At 39.3% G+C, this 23,569-nt stretch overlaps 2 protein-coding genes across 2 annotated transcripts; one reads left to right on the top strand and one right to left on the bottom strand.

Annotated features, from left to right (window-relative positions):
- Window positions 1–12,532: 12,532 nt before the first annotated feature.
- LOC131636637 (uncharacterized) lies at window positions 12,533–13,591 on the bottom strand. Its single transcript, XM_058907248.1, has one exon. The coding sequence runs from the start codon at window positions 13,589–13,591 to the stop codon at window positions 12,533–12,535; it is 1,059 nt and encodes a 352-aa protein (XP_058763231.1).
- A 210-nt stretch (window positions 13,592–13,801) lies between these two features.
- LOC131636636 (uncharacterized) lies at window positions 13,802–15,364 on the top strand. Its single transcript, XM_058907247.1, has 2 exons — window positions 13,802–14,886; window positions 14,932–15,364. The coding sequence occupies exons 1-2, from the start codon at window positions 13,802–13,804 to the stop codon at window positions 15,362–15,364; spliced, it is 1,518 nt and encodes a 505-aa protein (XP_058763230.1).
- The last annotated feature ends 8,205 nt before the right edge of the window (window positions 15,365–23,569 follow it).

Below are 23,569 nucleotides of genomic sequence, written 5' to 3'. Positions count from 1 at the left end.
CATCAGGAATATGACCCAAAAAGGCATAAGCATTGTCCTTGAGAAGGAAAGGGAGTAGGATCTGTGAGCGGAAGAAGCTCATTTTCCCTTCGCTTGCGAGAGGAGGTTCTAACACAAAGGGTTGTTGACCAAGATGCATGAAGACATCATCCATGTTGGAAACTAGTGGAATAGTGTCAGGGTATTGGAGTTGATCAACTATCTGGTTAGAAGCCATTGAAGGAATTGAAAGCCTGAGAAAATAAATAACAAGAACGAAGGGTGCTTTGGAAGTTCTGAAATGAAAGTTGGAGAATGCAAAGAGAGCATAAAAAGGAAACTGAAGAAATGAAGCGGGTATTTATACCACCAAAGAACATAAACGTTTGGAAAGGAAGTGGGAAAAAGTGTGGATACTTGGTGAACACGTGTCAAGAGAATGTCAAGCGATAGAGGAAGTTATTGAGTTGTGGGCCACATATCTCCTAGTAAGTTGAAGCTAAAAGTAGGGAAGTGGCTGCATGTTCATGAACGTGACGTGTGATTTGAAAGTCATGATTGAGATGACGTTAATATGCACTAAGAAAGAGAAGTTAAAAATGTCCATTTCTCTCATTTCAGTCGAAAAGGACATTTTGGGGGGGGGGGGGGGGGGGAATTTGTTGGCTAGGATTTTCGACGAAGGCTAAAATCTAGCCAAGGGAGAGAAACCCAAAGGGTTCGCCTTTGAAGGAAAAGTACTTGAGTCGATCTCAGCTTCAGTCGACCAAGGGAGGTTCCGTTAGAAGTTAATTGGGCCTGTAAATGCCAAAAGCCCAAGTCTACACAAGCAGCCCAAAAACACACAAGTAAGGTTTTTGGAGGGAAACAAAATATGAATGGAGAACGTGGATCTTCGTGGAGGAAGTTACAAAGAAGAACGCGGAGCTCAAACGAGTCGAAAACCACCATGAAGCAGTTATATTTGTACATTTGTAATACGGTGAACTGACTTTTATAATCGAAATGCCGCGGTTAAGCATGAGTCGCCACCGACTTTTATTTTATCCAAATAAATAGAAAGGCTAAAAGAACAGGAAAAAACCTTTTAAAAGAAAACTGAGTTCGGGGGGTAATTATGCAAAGGGAAGGTGTAAGGCACCCTTTGCATCCATGGTTTTCCATGGGCTCTTAATTGCTTTGCTCTTTGATTTCAGAAATGTAGAAGAAAAGAATATGGACTTTAGCTCGTAAATGAGCGTAGCCATTTTGAAGGTTTATGAGAAAGAATATGAAAAAGGTTTTAGAGCAAGGCAAAGCAATTAGGGGCAATTACCTGGTTAGATGAAAAATGTTCTTTTAGCCTTTCAGGGTGAAAGGGTCTATCCATGCCATAATAGGGGAGGAAGCCTTTCATTTGGAGGTTGAAGAGTCGTCGCAATGTCGTTCGCCATAAGACTGTCCCATGCCATAGGGAGGCAGGTAGTCTAAGGGAAGGACCAGAATAGCCTTTCGTAGGCAGCCAGAGGATACCTCAGCCTTTCGTAGGCAACTTCCGAGGGTCGAGGTCATATTGGTGTATCGAAGGCAGCATCATTAGGGTCTTATGACCTTTGCATAATCGAGGCAACATGGCTGAGGTATTCTCGTATTCGAGGGACCTGACTATTCTGCAAAAAAAACACAAGGCAACAGGATCAGGAATATGACCCAAAAAGTGTGCGTGGGTGCAACAATCACGTGATTTAATTCAGATATTTATCTTATAATTAGTTATTCTAGGTTAATTACAAGCTTGCACTCCCTAGAATTACTAACCACAACAATTAATATTAACAATTAAAGCAATAATGGGGAAAGGGAAAATGAAACCAGCGGGGGAAAGGGAAAATGAAACCAGCGGGATAAACAAAGCAATAAGTCTGAACAAGTAATAATTAAGATCAGGGTTTAGGGTTACCGACTATTCGAAGCTTTGGCAATTGGCAAACCCTGAAAAGGTGGGAAAAATAAGAAACAAGATATATGTGAGTGCATTATAGTTCAGACATCGAATACGGTTAACCCTAATCAATAAAAGTAAAAATACGAGAAAAGGGTAAAAATACTTAGCTTCGATTAATGAAGGTTGATGGGAAAAGATTTGCCTTGAGCATTAAGCATTTACCCTGATCATTAAAGAATTGGCAAAAGAATAAAAAGAAGTAAGTGTAGGAGGAGTTCATTGACAGCGGGAGTCAAACCCTAATTAAAATAAAAGGTAAAAGAAAAATTGAATAAGGAAAGGATCAGAACTTAGCTTTTGGTTTGACATGGCGCGTAGTCGGAAGAAACTCTATTGCTAACCCTGAAAAATGCACAAAGAAAGATTTTTTAGTGTAGGCATGATCTTTGCAAACCCTGATTCGGGCACAAGTTAACTGTGATTAATAGAATAAATAATATTCAATTTAATTAATCATTGGTTTATCAACCTAATTAATTAAATCGGCGCCAATAGGTTTTCGATTAAATTATCTAACCTAATAATCCATTTAATCAATTAATGAAAATATTAACCTAACTAAATAACTAAATTAAGTTAATTACCTAATTATTCTAATTCAAGTTAATTAATGAAAATAAAAATTTTATTTTAATCAATAAGTAAGAAAAAGTTTTTTGTTGTTAGAGAAAAAAGAGAATTTGTATACAAAAATAAAATCGTAATAATAATAAATAATTAAATAATAAAAAAGAATTAGGAAACTTAGCGAGATTGATTCTGCATGGTTGGCGTTTGAAGGACCATGGTGCACATGCACGTTGAGCAGCATTGGATCGGTGATGGAGACGATCTGATGGTGTTGCTACGAAGGTGCATGGCAGGCATGTGTTGATGCGTAGTACTGGATCCCAAAGTTTGTTTATGTAGGAAAGAATGCAAAAACAAAGAGAGACGCAGGGTCTCTCACCCGCGTCCTAAGAGTCACATATGCTCCTTGCCAACTGTGCTAGCGTCGTTTGTTGTTCATCTGCTGAAACGAATACAATATGATAAAACAAAAAATTTAAATGGAAAGAGTTACGCGCCCAAGCACCTTCTTCTTCTTCGTTCACTTTTCCAGAAGATATGAATACTTTTACCTACGGTTGCATGTTTGTAGCCATAGCCCTGCAACAATAAATCTCACACAATACACCATATGAATTCAAGGTAAAGGCGTGAATCAATCAAACAACAGTATCTAAAACCATAAAATCCATCGATTTGGTCCAATTTGGACTCGATTCGGAATTCCCAATTTGAGCTCAAAAAAACCTAACAATGGCAACCTGTTAAACCAGCATCCAAACTCGAAACTACTGGCCCAGAACTCATTCATACATCCATACGAACACAAACATATGAGTAGAACAGGAGTATGATGCGCAAATGGCTATAATCGAATTGAAATTAATTTGAACAAACCGTGAGTGCAAGGTGTTGGTTCTGGATGCGTGGGACTTCTGAGAATGATTGGAATCGCTTCTTGAATCTCCAAGGATCGCTTTTAAACCTTCAAAAGTCTCTAATTCTCCTCCAATTCAGAAAACCGATTTTGAGTTTCTTCTTGAATTTGTTTGAAATTTCACGATGCTCTGGGCAGCCAATCCTTATGAAATCTCCCTGGCGACTTGGTGATGTTTATGCTTATATATGGAGTAGAATAGGTTAACAAATTTGGACCAAATCTCCTTGAATCAAGTTATTGGAAATTCATTCTAAATCTTTCTAAATTTGCCAATTTCAATCTAATTAACCTCCTTTCAATCTTCACGAATTTCACACTCAATATGAGGTATTTGAATGATTAAATTTGATTGGGTTTATAACTAAAACAAATCCTTTCAAAACTTTCATCAAATCTTTGACTTTTCCCATAATTTTTTAATGAATAAAATTCACTAAAAATCCACTAATTGTCAATAATTCGTGGATTTAAGATTGTATCTTCTAGATAACTTGAAGAACAAGATTGGGCCATAAAAAGTTGGGGTCCTTTGCAAAAAATTCAATTTTGAAGCCTTTTATTTCATATTTTCCCTCTCAAAATTGTCCAACTTTGACAAGGCATATCTCCCTCAATTTTTAAGATATGGAGGAGTTCTAGGACTTTTTGGAAACCTCAAGATGTCTTCTACAAGCCACTTTGGAAGCTTTTTTCCATTTGAGCATTTTATCTTGATGATATTGGCTTTGACAAAAAACTGCTTTCGGTTGACTTTCAAAAAGGACCTATAATCTTTAAATCCATATCTCTCAAATGAAGCATTTTTAGACTTGGCATATGAGAGACAAAGTTGTAGAGAATCAAGTTTCCTTCAAAATGAGCTTTGGATGGAAAATTTCTGATGTTCCATGTAGGAGTTATGGCTGGTCAAAGTTCAGTTGACTTTTCTCTATGAAAACCCTAATTTAGAAACCTTTGGATTTGTTGATTTCTGATCTTTCCTTGATGAACCATGATCAATTCTTGATCAAATGGTGAATGATACTTCAGTATGAGGATTTTGACGAAAAATCAGGAGTTTTGACTGTACTTTGACCACAGTTGACTTTTAGGTCAACCCAGTCGACTGTTGACTTTTTGAACAATTGAGTGATCAATCTTTTGAGCTGAGACCTGAAATTTGTCATGGACATAATATGAGTTATCTTGGACCATATGGGATGCCTTGGAGCCATTGGTTCATTGATTTTCCTTCAGAACAACAAAACCCTACTTTCTTGAGCCTTTGTTTAGGAGGGATGTATTTGAGCTTTGTGCCTTGGTTTGAACTTGAATAGGAGAAAAAGTATGGGCAAATTTTGGGGTATGACAACATTATAAAAAAAGACTTTGTAAATAAGTTTAGGGGTTCATACCTGCAAACGCCTATACGCTACACACTTAGAGTACCCAAGCGAACGAGCGAAATGAGTCAAGCAAGGGCTATGTACGTTTGAATCACCTACCATATTTATGCAAATTTTAATGTTATGTTATTTACATTCGAGCTTTGTTATTTTGTTTAACTTTTTGTTTAATCTTTTCATTACCAATAAAACACTAATTTCGACGTTGAGAGTGTTTGACGCCGTGTCAAATACCTACTTTTCAAACAACAACATTTGAAAAATATTACAAAAACTTTTTGAAACAAAAGCTAGCTCTATTCTGAGATTCCCTAGTTGATCTCGCAAGTACCTTTAAAAAAAGACTAGCATACTTTACCAATTCCCAAGGTAAACATCTGCCAATAGAGCTTTCAAGGTTGAGTTGATGGTGATGGAGCATGTGTCTTGCTATAGTGGCTAGTCGAGAAGAGTGGATATGGAACTATCGTCTTAGGCGTCTCGATTTCCAAGATCTCAATGCATTGTAAAAGAACAAAATGGTAAAGGGGTTACCATTAATCAACATACCAGCTGAAATTTATGAAGAGTGTGTGCAAGGGAAGTAACACAAGGGTGAATTAAGCAAGGATGCAAGTTTTAGAACCAAGCATCACCTTGAGGTGGTGTATTCAAATGTTTATGGACTGATGCAAGTATACTAGATTGGTGGAAATTGATATTTTGCTACATTCATCGATAGTTATACTAGAAAGTTATGAACGTACCTAATCAAGAGAAAAGATGAGGTATTCACAGTGCTTAAGAAGTTCAAGTCCATGGTTAAAAGACAAAGTTGTCACAAGCTCAAAGTTATCAAAATGGATGGTTAAGATGAATACGTCTCAAGTGACTTTGGGAGGTTTTGTGATCAAGAGGGGATATTACATGAGGTAGTACCACCCTATACACCGCAACAAAATGGTATTTCCGAAAGAAAGAATCGATCGATTATGAACATAATGAGAAACATGTTAAAGGTGAAGAACTTGCCGAAAGAGTTATGGGGAGAAGCGGTATCCATAATTCCTTATTTGCTGAAAAGGTATCCAACAAAGAAGCTTGTGAAGTTAACACCAGAAGAAGCTTGTTCCAGATTCAAACCGAATATGAATCATTTGAGAGTTTTCGATTCCATAGCGTATTGACATGTGTTGGGGAAGCGTGGAAATAAGTTGAATGACAAGGAAGAATTGATAATACTTATAGGGTATCACTTCACCGATGGTTACAAGTTGTATGATGCAGCCAATAGAAGGATTGTGATTAGCCGAGACGTCATTTTTGATGAAATTAAGGAGCTACAACAGCCTATAACCGGTTACAAGAAAGTTGTAAACAGTTACAACAGTGAAAATTCAGTTTTTGTAGAGTTTGATAATGCAGTTGTAAACAGTCACCGACGCTTCGGGAGGATACTCTTGAGTTTCGAGGAACTTTTTGATATCATGATACCATGGATTACCATCCAATTCAACATCAGCCTCAAAGCAAAATGCTGATTCATCCAACCTGTTGATGGTGATGTTAGGCGCTTCATTGGCCCATTTCACTTTGAACATGGAAGCCAAAGTAGCGAGAGCATCAGCAAGATTGTTCTCTTCTCTAGAAATATGCTCGAATGTGATCTCATCAAAGTACGAAATGAGTCTCATCACATGCTCCCTGTATGGAATCAGGTTCTGATGGCGAGTTTCCCAATCTCCATTGATCTGGCTAATGACAAGATTGGAATCCCCATAAACTTTCAAATACTTGATTCGCAAATCGATCGCAGCTTCGATACCATAGATGCAAGCTTCATACTCAGCCATGTTATTAGTGCAATCAAAACAGATTCTGGCTGTAAATGGAATATGAAAACCTGATGGAGAAGTAATTACAGCTCCAACACCATTCCCGAGTGCATTAGAGGCACCATCGAACACGAGCGTCCATCGCGATCCTGGTTCGGGTCCTTCCTCTGGTCCGGGAATGTTACAATCTCTGATATACAGGACATCCTCGTCGGGGAATTCAAACTTCATCGGTTCATAATCTTCAACAGGCTGATACGCAAGATAATCTGCCAACACACTACCTTTGATGGCTTGATGGGTAGTATATTGGATATCATATTCGGTCAAAATCATTTGCCACCTGGCTACTCTTCCGGAAAGAGCGGGCTTCTCAAAGACATACTTGATAGGATCCATCTTGGAAATCAATAAGGTGGTGTGAACCAACATATACTGCCTCAGCCGGCGAGCAGCCCACACCAAAGCACAGCAAGTTTTCTCGAGCAATCAGTATCGGGATTCACAGTCGGTAAACTTTTTGCTAAGGTAGTATATTGCATGCTCTTTTCGGCTAGACTCGTCATGTTGACCCAGCACACATCCCATTGAATTTTCAAGAACTGTGAGGTACATAATCAAAGGCCTTCCTGGAACTGGAGGCATTAGTATCGGAGGTTCATGCAGATACTCTTTCACTTTTTCGAATGCTTTTTGACAATCATTATTCCACCTGGCCGTCTGATCTTTTCTTAGCAATTTAAATATTGGTTCACAAGTGGTCGTAAGATGAGAGATGAATCTAGCAATGTAGTTCAACCTCCCTAAGAAACCACGAACCTCTTTTTCTGTTCTCGGCTCAGGCATCTCTTGTATAGCTTTAATTTTTGCGGGATCGACCTCAATACCTTTTCCACTGACAACAAAGCCCAATAACTTTCCGGATCGCACTCCGAAAGTGCATTTGTTTGGATTCAACCTCAGTCTGAATTCCCGAAGCCTTTCAAACAACTTCTGCAAGTGAACCAGGTGCTCTTCTTCAGTGTGAGACTTTGCAATCATATCATCGACATATACCTCAATCTCTTTGTGAAGCATGTCATGAAAAAGAGTCACCATGGCACGTTGATACGTTTCCCCTGCGTTTTTCAACCCAAAAGGCATGACTTTATAGCAGAAAGTTCCCCACGGTGTGATAAACGTTGTTTTCTCCATGTCTTCTGGTGCCATCTTGATCTGATTATACCTAGAGAAGCCATCCATGAAGGAAAACACTTTAAAAGGAGCAGTATTATCAACCAGCACATCAATATGGGGAAGAGGAAAATCATCTTTCGTACTCGCCCTGTTCAAATCTCTGTAATCAACACACATCCTGACCTTTCCGTCCTTCTTAGGTACAGGAACAATATTCGCAACCCACGGAGGGTAATTCACAACTTGCAGAAAGCCAGCATCAAACTGTTTCTCAACCTCTTTCTTAATCTTCTCAGACATATCTGGGCGAGTCCTTCGAAGCTTTTGCTTGACAGGAGGACTATCTTCCTTGAGAGGTAGACGGTGTACCACAATATCTGTATCAAGACCTGGCATATCCTCGTAGGACCAAGCAAAGATATCCGCATACTCTTTCAACATATCAATAAGCCTCTGCTTCACACTACTCTCAAGTGCAGCCCCTATCTTGACTTCTCGGACCTGCTCTTTAGTGCCAACATTTACCATCTCAATTGCCTCCTGATGCGGCTGAATCGATTTCTTTTCCTGTTTCAACAATCTGGCCAACTCATCGGGAAGATCACGATCTTCATAAGCTTCCTCCTCGGCTTGGTAGATCGGATTATCAAAATCATAATAAGCAATAGCGGAACTGTTACCAATGGAATCCGTGGTAGTGGAACATCTGCATGATTGATGTTTTTTATTTTAGTTTTATTTTTATTAAGATACGTGCAAGTGTGTGCAAAAACATTGCCATTTAAAGGAAAAAGTTAAAAAGAAAGACAGAGAGCGAAACATTTGAATGCAAAAACGTCCTTTTATTTCATGGTTAACTTTGAAAATGCGAACTGCATGGCCCTACAAATGATTCACTACGCCTTGGGCAGAGCGTAGGAATTATGTCATGATAAGAAAAGTAAAAACAAGGAATTTACTCCTGAGCTTGTGTAACTTGGATGACATCTTCGACTGTCCAGTTGCAAGGCATCTCCCCAGGAATACTTGGACGAATCCAGCTATCAAAGTCACAATCACTATCCACCTCTTCACCATTGACAATGGCATTAACCTGACCGTCTTGAATGACACCTCCGCTCACAAACTTGATCGGGCTAAGGACACCAGACTTGGGCGATGCATTCTGCTTTCCAGGATTGAAACCCAAACCATTCTTGTCAAACTTGGGACGCACATCAATTACTTGCCCCCAGCCTTTCACCTTTCCAGTCTCAACGACAACCTGAGCATCTTTCAAAGAGGACATAACCGTTTCTGGCTTCGTTATCTCATAAGGAGGAGTTCTCACAGCGTTCACAGCCTCAAACGCTTGGAAAGGCATCTCATGTATCTCACCCTCGATCTCCACATATCGGAAAGAGGACAAGTGACTCACAATATAATCTTCTTCACCACAAACTGTCACCACTTTACCGTCAACCGGATATTTCAACTTCTGATGAAGAGTGGATGTCACAGCACCAGCCTTGTGAATCCACGGTCGTCCCAACAAACAACAGTAAGCAGGTTGAATGTCCATCACATAAAAGGTTGTAGTAAAGATCTGAGGACCAACCTGGATTGGTAGATCTACCTCTCCGAACACAGACCTCCTTGAACCATCAAAGGCGCGAACTACCAACTCACTAGGCCTTAACTCCATACCGGCATAGTCAATTCTCATTAGAGCTGATTTGGGAAGCACGTTCAAAGAAGACCCAGTATCAACCAAAACACGGGACAAGGTCGTCCCCTTACACTCAATCGAAATATGCAAAGCCTTGTTGTGGTTTCTCCCTTCTGGAGGAAGATCACGATCAGTGAATCCCAAACCATTCCCAGCGGAGATGTTATTGGCTACCGCCTCTAACTGATTCACAGATATTTCATGCGGGACGTAAGCACCATTCAGGATTCTCAAGAGAGCATCTCTATGACCTTCTGAACACATCAACAGTTGCAAGATAGAAATCTTTGACTGGGTCTGACCCAACTGCTCAACAACCTTGTAATCAGACTTCCTGATGATTCTCAATAATTCCTCCACATCCTTGGAAGACACAGCACTATCAGGTGCCCCACTCTGAATCGGAGAGTTCTGGACATCAGTCACTACTTGTTTTCCTTTGGCCTTAGCCAAAGCATCTGCATTGTTTTGAACAAGCTGAGGAGAGAACACTCTACCACTGCGAGTGATCTTACCAGTACCGGTGAAATTATCAGTATTTGCAACTGAGGCCTCAACAAACTTCTCTTTAGATGGCTCGCCTTCCTCCTTCGTGCCATGGTAATATACGTCTGAACCATAATGCCAAGGGATGGCCTTCTCACTCTCATATGGAATAGGCCCTGGCACAGTAATCATCAACGCCGCTGGTTGTTCCTCATACGGGATACTGACAGGTATCTGAATAGGCACTTGGATACATATTGGAACAACTGGATCATAAGGAATTGAGATCACAGACACTTCACCATCCTTACTCTTCGCACCTCTCAACCTTCGATAGAACTGAAGAGGACCCTCATCAATCAGCTTTTGTACCATACCTTTCAAATCAGCACAACCTTTGGGTTGACTTTTGCAATTCTCACAATCAACACCACAGCTCGGGAAGATACCGCTATTGATCAGATGTTGCTTCACAGATACAAGAGGAAAAGTCAAACAACTCACTTCAGATACAACATTTATCTCTTCACTCCCAATGGCATTCACACCCGAACCTCCGTGAGCAGGCATCGGATTATTGACAATATTGGGTGTAGGAGTGAACTGAATTATCTTTTGATCAACAAGTCCTGGACTTTGTTCTTCAACGCAATACACCTCTCTGTGTCATGTCCAGCAGCACCTGAATGGAAAGCACATCGTGCATTCGCATTGTAATTCGGAGATTGTGTGTCCGGAGCATTCGGAGCATCTCTCAAAGTAATCTTCTCAATCTTAAGCAAATGTTGCAGCACTTGAGCATAAGTCATAGGAATCAGATCAATCTTTCTATGAGGCCTAGTCCTGGGAGGGTAGCGATCATTACTGGAACGCTGTCCCTGCTGTTGTTGTTGTTGTGGTACTGGGATCATAACAGCATTAACCTGTGAATTGCTTCTCCCTGAACCCCTTCTTCCATATATGGCATCCGCATTTCCTTCTTTCCTTCTGGCATAACCTTCAGCTTGTTTCTTACCACCAGCAGAATTAGAAGAAGCTCCCAACTGAATTTTCCCCATCTTTAGACCCATCTCAACACGTTCGCCATATCTCACCATTTCAGAAAAGTTAGCTGAAGCACTACAAGCCAAATAATAGTGTCCAGACAAGGTACTGGTGAACATATCAATCATCTCACGTTCAGTCATAGGTGGCTGAACCCTCGCAGCTAACTCACGCCATTTCTGAGCGTACTATTTAAAAGATTCTTTAGACCCCTGAACCAAACTCTGCAACTGGGTCCTGTTGGGTGCCATATCAACATTGTACTGATAGTGCTTAATGAAAGCCTCCACAAGATCTCTCCAAGAATGGATATGAGTGCGCTCGAGTTGAACATACCACTCCAAAGAAGCCCCAGCAAGACTATCCTGGAAGAAATGCATTAGGAAACCTTCATCCTCTGAATACACTGACATCTTGCGATAATATGCTTTGACATGAGTCATGGGACAAGTCGCCCCATTGTATTTGTCAAAAGATGGAACCTTGAATTTTGGTGGGATCCTCACACCAGGAACCAACCCCAAGTCATTGATATCCATGCCTAACACCCCTTTGCCTTCAACAGCTCTGAGACGTTCTTCAATCAGACGATACCTCTCAACTTCATCATGTACACCCTCAGCACTATGCCTTGATACCTGATCAAAGTTCTCAACATTGAAATCCAAATTACCACGGTTCTGATGATCTCTCCTTCCCAACAGACGAGACGGAGGTGGAGGTGGAAACCCATGACGCTGATTGAAAGGATTATAGTGCCCTCCCACGTGATCAAACTCATTCGGATCATGGTGATCGTCAATTCTACCAGACACATCGTCAAACAGCCCTGGATGTCCTCCATTCTCAACCCTTCTGGAGTTCTCGACGGGAACCCGTAAGTCATCCTGCCCCTTGGTCACATTAGTCAATGCTTCCATAAACTGCGCCATCTGCGCATTCATCTGCTCTATCAGTTGAGCTCTCATCTCTGCCATTTGTTCCTGAATCTGTTCCATCTGCCTTCTCTGATTGCTCCTAGTCGGATACGGGTGATTAGCCGTCTTAGAACTCCTTCTGATAACAAAACAGCAAGACATAAGATATAAGACCTGCAAAACCTGCAAATATATGTCATGTATGATATATGAATGATATGCATGAAATGTTTGTCAATTTTCAGGTATCCAAGAGTTCATCCCACTTTCAGATAGGACATAGAAACCCTGATACAGAATATATTCGAACAATAATCCACGCACGAGAATAATTCAGCAGACTGAGCATATTTCATTCAAACATAACTGGGAATTCGAGTTCATACAAACAAAACACATAAGCGTGTCACAATATGCTCATAAGGCATACAAAAGAAACCCAGAACATCAAAATGTGACCCCATCCAACAATCCTGGACATGGGCGACAAACATCAAGAATACACATCAAATCAAACCCCTAGACCAAACAAATCCAATCCACAACAGCACTAGGATCGTCTGACAACAGAAAGAGCTCCTCCATCTCCTCTCCGCTGGGATCGGAGGCTTGCGAGCTCTTCTTCAAGTCGAGCTGACTTGGCTTTTTCTTCCATCAACTGTTGTTCTGAATCCTGCATCCTTCTCTTGCTATTGTTTTTGGACCTTAGCAACTTTGCACATTCCTGCTGTTTTCGGTACAAGCTTTCTTCCATCAAGTCATGCGATCGCCTTTGGGCACGTGTCATGCTTGAACCTTCACCTTGCGCATGCTTGAGCTTACGAGCCAATTCCGCCTTTTCGTGATCTTGAAAATACCTCTCCAAGCCAACCTCATTGTCCTTTGCTCTTAGTTTGATGTTGTCCGCTTCAGTTTGAATATAGAGTTCAGCCGCAACTGTATCAGATAAAACCACTGGAGGTTGCTCATACAATGGACATGACCTTGCAAATGGCAACAACAGATCTTTCACTCTCGCTTCAACCCACTTTCGATAAGGACCCATAGCAATAGGAACCTTCTTGCTCAAAGTATTCTGATCTCTCTTGTGAACTTTGGTCCAAGCATACGCTATCTTCTCTAGCTCTGGAGGATCTTTACCATCAGCAAAGTACACTGATTCAAACGCTTCTACATCATTATGAGCCCTTTCCATTGCATATCCCAATTGACGATAGGAGAGTGTGGGATTGTAACTAATGCAACCTCTGGTTCCCATGAGAGGAACGTTGGGATATTGACCGCAACTAGTGATGATGTTCCAAATTTTCCCCACACAATAATTCCACCTGATCTCATAAGATGTGAGGTTAACAATCCTATCTGACCATTTAAGAGAACTCTTCTTGAGTATAAAAGGTCCTCTCACCGGCAAATGCAACATGAACCACTGGTACAACAACGGAAGACAAGAACCAACAACATATCCTCCCTTCTTACTTCTCGAATGGATCGAAAAATAAGCATCTGCAAGCAACGTTGGCACGGGGTTTTTGTTCATAAAGACACAAATCGCCGCCAAACTCACAAAGTTCTCTCTTGAAGGGAATAAGACGATACCATAAATCATGATAGCAAGCAGACGACTAAAATCAACCCACTGCTCCTTCTTAGCCGCATCCTGAGCCCTACTGATCAAAAGGCAAAGATAGAAACCAGAAACACCGCCCAAGTTGCATCATAGCATATTTATTTCCAAAAGAAACGCAAAAAAAAGTATAATAATAAGCATTTGCATGTCATATTTTCAGGGGTATTCAGGAGTTCACCCAAGTTGAAGATGGACATTCCCACTGATACCGCCAAAGAACGCACGAGACATACCAGAGCTTATAAGATTCCGGATATTGATGTTTCGGGGTTGATTGGTTTGAGTTCTCGGTTGGAAGGGGAGGTTCTCCGTGACTTCAATCATGATTATGGCAATTTGCTCTCCATCCTCAGAACATCTTTCGATCCAATGGCTTTGATCACTCTGTTTCAGTTTTATGATCCACAGTTGAGGTGTTTTACATTTCAGGACTATCAATTGGTGCCAACACTCGAGGAGTTTTCTTACATACTCAACATCCGAATCACTGATGATGTACCTTTCATTCGAGTTCCCGAGGTTGTGAGATTTGAAAAAATAGCTGAAGCTCTTCACATGGGTATAAAGGAGGTGGAAAGAAATTGGAAGTCATCGGGCGGTGTTTCTGGTTTCTATCTTTGCTTTTTGATCAGTAGGGCTGAGGATGCGGCGAAGAAGGAGCAGTGGGTTGATTTTAGTCGTTTGCTTGCTATCATGATTTATGGTATTGTCTTATTCCCCTCAAGAGAGAACTTTGTGAGTTTGGCGGCGATTTGTGTCTTTATGGACAAAAACCCCGTGCCAACGTTGCTTGCAGATGCTTATTTTTCGATCCATTCGAGAAGTAAGAAGGGAGGATATGTTGTTGGTTCTTGTCTTCCATTGATGTACCAGTGGTTCATGTTGCATTTGCCGGTGAGAGGACCTTTCATGCTCAAGAAGAGTTCTCTTAAGTGGTCAGATAGGATTGTTAATCTCACATCTTATGACAACAGGTGGAACTATTGTGTGGGGAAGATTTGGAACATCATCACTAGTTGCGGTCAATATCCCAACGTTCCTCTCATAGGAACCAGAGGTTGCATTAGTTACAATCCCACACTCGCCTATCGTCAATTGGGATATGCAATGGAAAGGGCTCAGAATGATGTAGAAGCGTTTGAATCAATGTACTTTGCTAATGGTAAAGATCCTCTGGAGCTAGAAAAGATAGCGTATGCTTGGACTAAAGTCCATAGAAGGGATCAGACTACTTTGAGCAAGAAAGTTCCTATTGCCATGGGTCCTTACCGAAAGTAGGTTGAAGCAAGAGTGGCAAATCTGTTGTTGCCATTTGCGAGGTCATGTCCATTGTATGAGCAACCTCCCGTGGTTTTATCTGATACCGTTGCGGCTGAACTCTATATTCAAACTGAAGCGGACAACATCAAACTAAGAGCAAAGGACAATGAGGTTGGCTTGGAGAGGTATTTTCAAGATCGCGAAAAGGCGGAATTGGCTCGTAAGCTCAAGCATGCGCAAGGTGAAGGTTCAAGCATGACACGTGCCCAAAGGCGATCTCATGACTTGATGGAAGAAAGCTTGTACCGAAAACAGCAGGAATGTGCGAAGTTACGAAGGTCCGAAAACAATAGCAAGATAAGGATGCTGGATTCAGAACAACAGTTGATGGAAGAAAAAGCCAAGTCAGCTCGACTTGAAGAAGAGCTCGCAAGCCTCCGATCCCAGCGGAGAGGAGATGGAGGAGCTCATTCTGTTGTCAGACGATCCTAGTGTTGCTGTGGATTGGATTTGTTGGGTCTATGGGGTTGATTTGATGTGTATTCTTGATGTTTGTCGCCCATGTCCAGGATTGTTGGATGGGGTCGCATTTTGATGTTCTGGATTTCTTTTGTATGCCTTATGATCACATTGTGACACGGTTATGTGTTTTGTTTGTATGAACTCAACTTCTCAGTTATGTTTGAATGAAGTATGCTCAGTTTGCTGAATTATTCTCGTGCGTGGATTATTGTTCGAATATATTCTGTATCAGGGTTTCTATGTCCTATCTGAAAGCGGGATGAACTCTTGGATACCTGAAAATTGACAAACATTTCATGCATATCATTCATATATCATACATGTCATATGTTTGCAGGTTTTGCAGGTTTTATATCTTATGTCTCGCTGTTTTGTATCAGAAGGAGTTCTAAGACGGCTAATCACCCGTATCCGACTAGGAGCAATCAGAGAAGGCAGATGGAACAGATTCAGGAACAAATGGCTGAGATGAGAGCTCAACTGACAGAGCAGATGAATGCGCAGATGGCGCAGTTTATGGAAGCATTGACTAATGTGACCAAGGGGCAGGATGACTTGCGGGTTCTCGTCGAGAACTCCAGAAGGGTTGAGAATGGAGGACATCCAGGGCTGTTTGACGATGTGTCTGGTAGAATTGACGATCACCATGATCCGAATGAGTTTGACAATGTGGGAGGGCACTATAATCCTTTCAATCAGCATCACGGGTTTCCACCTCCACCTCCGTCTCGTCTGTTGGGAAGGAGAGATAATCAGAACCGTGGTAATTTGGATTTCAATGTCGAGAACTTTGACCAGGTATCAAGGCATAGTGCTGAGGGTGCACATGATGAAGTTGAGAGGTATCGTCTGATTGAAGAACGTCTCAGGGCTGTTGAAGGCAAAGGGGTGTTAGGCATGGATATCAATGACTTGGGGTTGGTTCCCGGTGTGAGGATTCCACCAAAATTCAAGGTTCCATCTTTTGACAAATACAATGGAGCGACTTGTCCCATGACTCATGTCAAAGCATACTATCGCAAGATGTCAGTTTATTTAGAGGATGAGGGTTTTCTAATGCATTTCTTCCAGGATAGCTTGGGTGGAGCTTCCTTGGAGTGGTATGTTCAACTTGAACGCACCCATATCCATTCTTGGAGAGATCTTGTGGAGGCTTTCATTAAGCACTATCAGTACAATGTTGATATGGCGCCCAATAGGACCCAGTTGCAGAGTTTGGTTCAAGGGTCTAAAGAATCTTTTGTAGATGTTGTTGATTGGCTGTAATTTTTGGTAAAACTAATTGTGGCTCTATCCTGTCAAAAACCAGTGTCATGACATGCTTTCTGTTGTTGTGAAGTCCTTCCTTATGCAGGCCTTTACCTGATGTCAAGGCCGATGTCATGACATTCGCAGCTGTTCGTTATTGTCTATTACTACTTATGTTTTTATGATCTGATAAGATCCTATGCGCTATATTTGGTAATGATGGATTCTGATCTGTTTTAAGGACGTCTTGGATGATTTTTATTATCAGTTCGTTGTGTTATGAAGATTTGTTTTATTAGGGCAAAAACTATTTTGTGGATCCAAGGCCCAGTTGCTGTATTGTTTGAAGGCTATTTATTCCATGCAGGGGCTGCTGTTGCCGTCAGGGGTTTTTGGTTGAGAAACTGTTAGAGTTCTTTGTGGTTAAGTTTCTTGTTGTAGTTTTCTTGTAAGCCAAACTGTTAGAACAAGATTTGTTCTGATCAATTATCTTAGTTTTGATGATAACAATAATATGAATTTTGCTTAAGATAATATGGTACTCTAATCCAATGCAATTTCCTTTTCAGGAAATATATAAAGAGTATGCATAATTCAGCGCTCAGAAGCTTTGTCTCAAGGGTTCAGCATGCAACATCAGAACATGGTCTGGCAAGACATCAGAAGATGGTCGAAGCAGAATCAGAACATGGGTCTATGGAAGCATCAGAAGAACATGAGATCAGAAGCACTGAAGTTCTGATGGTATCACGCACAGAAGCACTTCAAGGTCAGAAGATCAGAAGATGCTTTGCACCAAGCTGTTTGACTCTGATGATATTCAAACGTTGTATTCACAAACATCAGATCAGAAGGAAGTACAAGTGGCAAGCTACGCTGACTGACAAAAGGAACGTTAAAAGCTATTAAAGGCAACGTCAGTAGACACAGCGTGAACAAGGCTCGAGGTAGTTGACAAAAGCGTATAACATTAAATGCGATGCTGTACGGAACACGCAAAGCATTAAATGCACTCAACGGTCATCTTCTCCAACGCCTATAAATATGAAGTTCTGATGAGAAGCAAGGTTAACGATCCTGAACAAAAACAACTCATATTAACTTGCTGAAACTCTGTTCTACTCAAAGCTCAGAATCTTCATCTTCATCAAAGCTCACTACATTGCTGTTGTAATATATTAGTGAGATTAAGCTTAAACGTTAAGAGAAATATCACAGTTTGTGATTATAGCTTTTAAGAAGCAATTGTAATACTCTTAGAATTGATTACATTAAGTTGTAAGGAACTAGAGTGATCGTGTGGATCAGAATACTCTAGGAAGTCTTAGAGGGTATCTAAGCAGGTTGTAACTAGAGTGATCGTGTGGATCAGAATACTCTAGAAAGTCTTAGAGGGTATCTAAGCAGTTGTTCCTGGAGTGATCAGTGTGTGATCAGAAGACTCTGGAAGACTTAGTTGCTGACTAAGTGGAGAACCATTGTAATCCGTGCGATTAGTGGATTAAATCCTGAGTTGAGGTAAATCATCTCTGCGGGGGTGGACTGGAGTAGTTTAGTTAACAACGAACCAGGATAAAAATAACTGTGCAATTTATTTTTATCTGTCAAGTTTTTAAAGCTACACTTATTCAAACCCCCCCTTTCTAAGTGTTTTTCTATCCTTCAATTGGCATCAGAGCGCCGATTCTAAGGTGCAAGCACTTAACCGTGTTTAGAAAAGATTCAGGAAGAGAAAAACGCTTCAGTAAAAGATGGCTGATGAAACTGCAAAGTCTACATCTACATCTGGCTCTGCTGAGCAACACAACGGTAACAATGGTTATACTAGACCGCCGGTATTTGATGGTGAAAACTTTGAATACTGGAAAGATAAACTGGAAAGTTACTTTCTTGGTCTTGATGGTGATCTATGGGATCTTCTGATGGATGGTTACAAACATCCGGTAAATGCCAGTGGCGTAAAGCTGACAAGGCAAGAAATGAGTGATGATCAGAAGAAGCTTTTCAGGAATCATCATAAATGCAGAACTGTTTTGCTGAATGCTATCTCTCATGCTGAGTATGAGAAGATATCTAACAGGGAAACGGCCTATGACATATATGAGTCCTTGAAAATGACTCATGAAGGAAATGCTCAAGTCAAGGAGACTAAAGCTCTCGCTTTAATCCAGAAGTATGAAGCCTTCAAGATGGAGGATGATGAAGACATTGAAAAGATGTTTTCAAGATTTCAAACTCTTACTGCTGGATTGAGAGTTCTTGACAAGGGATACACCAAGGCTGATCACGTAAAGAAGATCATAAGAAGCTTACCCAGAAGATGGGGTCCTATGGTGACTGCATTCAAGATTGCAAAGAATCTGAATGAAGTTTCTCTGGAAGAGCTTATCAGTGCCTTGAGAAGCCATGAAATAGAGCTGGACGCAAATGAGCCTCAAAAGAAAGGTAAGTCTATTGCATTAAAATCCAATATCAAGAAATGCACTAACGCTTTTCAGGCTAGAGAAGAAGATCCTGAAGAATCAGAATCTGAAGAAGAAGATGAACTGTCCTTGATTTCCAGAAGGCTAAATCAACTCTGGAAGAACAAGCAAAGGAAGTTCAGAGGCGTCAGAAGTTCAAAGAAATTTGAACGTGGAGAATCTTCTGATGACAGAAGATTTGACAAGAAGAAGGTCATGTGCTATGAATGCAATGAGCCTGGACACTTCAAGAATGAATGTCCAAAACTTCAGAAGGAAAATCCCAAGAAGAAGTTTCATAAGAAGAAAGGTCTTATGGCAACCTGGGATGAGTCAGAAGATGATTCAGACTCTGAAGATGAGCAGGCTAACTGTGCGCTGATGGCGACAGAAGATGACGGATCAGAATCTACATCAGAATCAGATTCTGAAGAGGTATTGTTATACCCCAAAATTTGCCCACATATTTTTCAAGAAAACTCCAATCTGAAAATTAAGGGTCTCATATAATCATGGATTTTTATTTCAACAAATATCCTGACATATGAAATACTTAGTTTTTAGAATTTTTCTTATACAGTAATTTGGCTTGCAGTTGAATTTATTCTTACGCAAACACCAAATACTGTGTATTACTTCACACATGCTATTTATTTATTTACAGATAAATGGTACTGACACAATTGGTACAGAGTTAAATCTTTTTGCAGGCGCAGAATCAAGAAACTCAGACTGTACTGGTAACAAGTAGATTATTATTATCTTTTGTTTCCGACTAATTTTTGTACTATATTCCATTATTTGCAAAAATCTTTTCAAATCTCTTTTTCAAAAATCAAATCTCTCTTTTTTCCAACACTATCATACACTTTCTTTCAAATCTTACTTCCACTCAAATTTTCCTTTTGTACGGAATCACATCATTCCCCAACGTCTCTTTCCTTCTTTCCATTCTATAAATACCTCTCATTTTCTTCCATAAAATCTCACATCAAATTCCAACTCATCTTTCAAATTCCTATCTCATATCTATTTTCTCTTCTTCTCTGACAAGAATGGCAAAGTGGATAGAGACACTGTTTCTTACAGTCATCACCATTGCTACGGTGATCATGACTTTCTTCTGCCTGCATAGTCCTGAAGAGTGTGGACCTGCAATGGTTGCACTCCCAATCATCTACATGTTATTGTTCATAGCATGGGTCATTAATCGTCATTCTTAAAATTTGCCGTATTTCTTATTTCTTAAATGTACCGTTTATTCGTCGTACTGTTCAATATAGTATGTGATATTTGTACTGTCAGTATTAAATGTTGTACTATTTGTCATAATATTGCTTAATTACTAAGATAATATTTTGTGTGTTTTCTGCCAGTCAAATATTCCTATTTCTGTGCATTAAATGATTTTCAGGGTTATTATCGGTAATTTTGCCCGCATACCGTAAATATTAGTTATTTATTATGTCTGTGTTTTTCTAACAAGTCATGTAAATAAACTTTCATTTTTCACATAAAAAAACAAAAAACAACAAAAAAGAAAATTAACTTTGACTGTTGATTTTTCACTCTAACTGCTACGTCAATACCTGAACAGTCAGTTGACAGCCAAACTGCTGGCAGTACAATTCTCAGTGTTTTGTACCATCAATCAAATTAATCTTTCACAATTCAAAATTCCAAGATCTTTGTGCTAGAAGTCTTCTGAATATCACGCGATTAGCAGAAACTCAGCACTGCACAAAAATCAGGTACGCTTAACTGTCTCCTACACAAACAGTCCCTAATCAGGGTTTTTCTTGTTTTTACAGGAGCAACAAGTTTTTGAGAGCTCAAATGGATTTCATACACATCCATATATCTCAAAGTACCATCATACAAATTTTCAAACTTCAATTCACTCAGACGCACCGTCAGCAGCTCAAACAGTCAACAGACGACCCGTTTGACCAAAAAAGTCAACAGACAGTCAAAAATGAAATTTTTTGTCAAAGTCCATATTTTGTCAAAGGATTCATCATTTGATCATTGGATGATCATAATTCATCAAGGAAAGATCAAAAATCAACAAAACCCTAAGATTCAAAATTAGGGTTTTTGCCTGAAAAGTCAACTCAACTTTGACTGATCATAACTCTCTCATCCTTCATCCAAAAAATTCAAACCAAAGCTTGTTTTGAAGGAAATTCAATTATCTTTCAAATGCCATTGATCCCATGGTCATTGGATTCACCATTTGAAAAATATGATCAAAGACATTACAGGTCATTTTCAAAGTCAACAAAAAGACACTTTTTTCAAAAGGACACACAAGGAGCTTCAAAAATCATTTTGACATGAGACCAAAGGCATTGGTTAGAGGACTCTTTGAGGTTTCCAAAAAGTGCAAGATCTCCTTCATATTACAAAAATTGAAGGATTTACACCTTGTTGAAGTTGGCTAAATTTTGGGAAAATACATGAAATCAACATTGTTCAAAATGGCATTTTTTCCAAATGGGGCCAAGTTTTCAGCATTCAAACATCATTTCCATGTTACTATGGGCCTCCCACGACCAAGACTAAGCCCATACCTTTTTTTATCCATTTTTGCATGATTTTATCTTACTTTAAGATTAAAATTAAAAAGAAATGCATGGATAAATGGTAGCTTACAAATCAAGCATGACTCACCCCAAAGAATCTTCATCTTTCTGCAGAGAAGTAAAGGGCAAGGCAGGTGCATTGAAGGCAAGGTGACTTGGTCAAGAATTCAAGCTTTTTTAATATTAAAGAATGCAAGATTTCAACAAAGGCAACTAGCTACATATTAGCTTCAATTCTAAGCACACATAGCTTATAAATAAGCTATCTTAATTCAGCAACAAGAGAGAGACAAGTTCAGAAGCAAAGCTAAGCATAACACCTTTGTAATCACTTGAAAAAATTCAAAGAAAACTCAAATTCGAATTTGTAATTTCTGCTCATTTCAATACAAACTAAGCATTCATACACCTTCCTTGAACATCACTGAAACTATCTCAATCAATTACAAGCCTTGAAGCTCACTGAATCGAGCTACACAGGTCAAAAATTGTTCAAACTAAAATCAATTCGTATCTGGCTATTCACACATGTTTAACAAGATGTAGACATACTATTGAGTTTGGTTTGAGGTGTAGATCATTTCTGGAGCTTTAATTAAGTTTTAGATGCGTATACACGAAACCACCATTTTAGGGTTCTTCATCCCAAAATTAGGGTTTTCTAAATTAGGCAAAATTACAGGTTCTGAATAGTACCATTGAGTTCGCATGAACAATACGAACTCAACCATACCATCGCGTCAAATTTATACTCACGTTTGCTTGTATTCGCTATTATTACCAGGTGTAAAAGATTGGGTTTTTTACACCACCTGCAAATGAACGGTGTAAAAACCCATCTGAAGGTTGAAGATGATGCGTGGCGCCCTCTGATTCGCTGGGAGGCGCGCGCGTGTTTTTTTTTAAACTGACTTGGAATTCAGTGTTTTGCAGGTGTTCCACGTGCTATGGTCCCTCACCATCTGGGCCTTCTGATCCATCCATCAACTCATCCAACGCCTCAGAACACGCACGCATATCATACTCCCTCATTTAATTTCCATTCAGGATCAGTATCCTTTTATTTTCTATTTTATTTTCTATTTTATTTTAATTTCTTTGTTAAATTAATTAAAAATAGTTTTAAAAATCCAAAAAAATACACAAAAAATATTTTTATACTTCTAAAATAATATACTATTTTATGAAATAAAAATATTTTATTTTTTTTCAAAATTTCAATATTTTACATAATTAATTAGTATATATTTATATATTTGCTTTTTAATTATTCTAACCAATCAAAAAATCCTAAAAAAATTGTTCTTTGTGTTAAATATTGTTTATATATTATAAACTAATTTTGTACATATTTTGAATAATTTTCTTTTTAAGTTTTAATTATTTGTATAATTATTTGTATAATTATGTATTAATTAGCTTAATCAATTTCCAATCAATTTCAAAAATTCCAAAAAAATTAGTTTTGTTTTAAAATTAATTAACAAATATTTTGTACATTTTTTAAACTTAATTTCTAGATTTAAATCAATTTTCATCTTTTTCTTCATTTTAATTTAATTAATCATGCATTAATTATAATTAAAATAAATCATAAAAAATCCAAAAACATGCCTTTTATTTTTCTTGCAATTTAAAATTCCTAGATAAATGTATAGGATGTCAAAGTCATGTAAATAGGCTAGTTTACATTTCCCGCATAATCGATGTAATAGCGTAGATTTACTTTCCGCACTTTACATTCCCGCACTTTAATTTCCAGCAAATATAAACTGCGTGTATGTCAAAGATAAAATTGAACCGTTAGATCACTAACTTCAAAGATAAATATCTGAATCCAATCACAATCACACTTGCACCTCTTCAGGTAATCCCTTCTC

The sequence above is a fragment of the Vicia villosa genome, unplaced genomic scaffold, assembly GCF_029867415.1.
Source record: "Vicia villosa cultivar HV-30 ecotype Madison, WI unplaced genomic scaffold, Vvil1.0 ctg.001797F_1_1, whole genome shotgun sequence".
NCBI classification, from domain to species: Eukaryota; Viridiplantae; Streptophyta; class Magnoliopsida; order Fabales; family Fabaceae; genus Vicia; species Vicia villosa.
This window is presented reverse-complemented; position numbering and strand designations above follow the sequence as displayed.

What these genes read in the sequence shown, in the direction of transcription:
- LOC131636637 (XM_058907248.1), bottom strand. Translation starts at nt 13,591, where the DNA reads ATGATTTATGGTATCGTCTTATTCCCTTCAAGAGAGAACTTTGTGAGT.
- LOC131636636 (XM_058907247.1), top strand. Translation starts at nt 13,802, where the DNA reads ATGGACATTCCCACTGATACCGCCAAAGAACGCACGAGACATACCAGA. An exon ending in GCCATGGGTCCTTACCGAAA is followed by an intron (nt 14,887 to 14,931) that starts GTAGGTTGAAGC and finishes GCCATTTGCGAG; the next exon opens with GTCATGTCCATTGTATGAGC.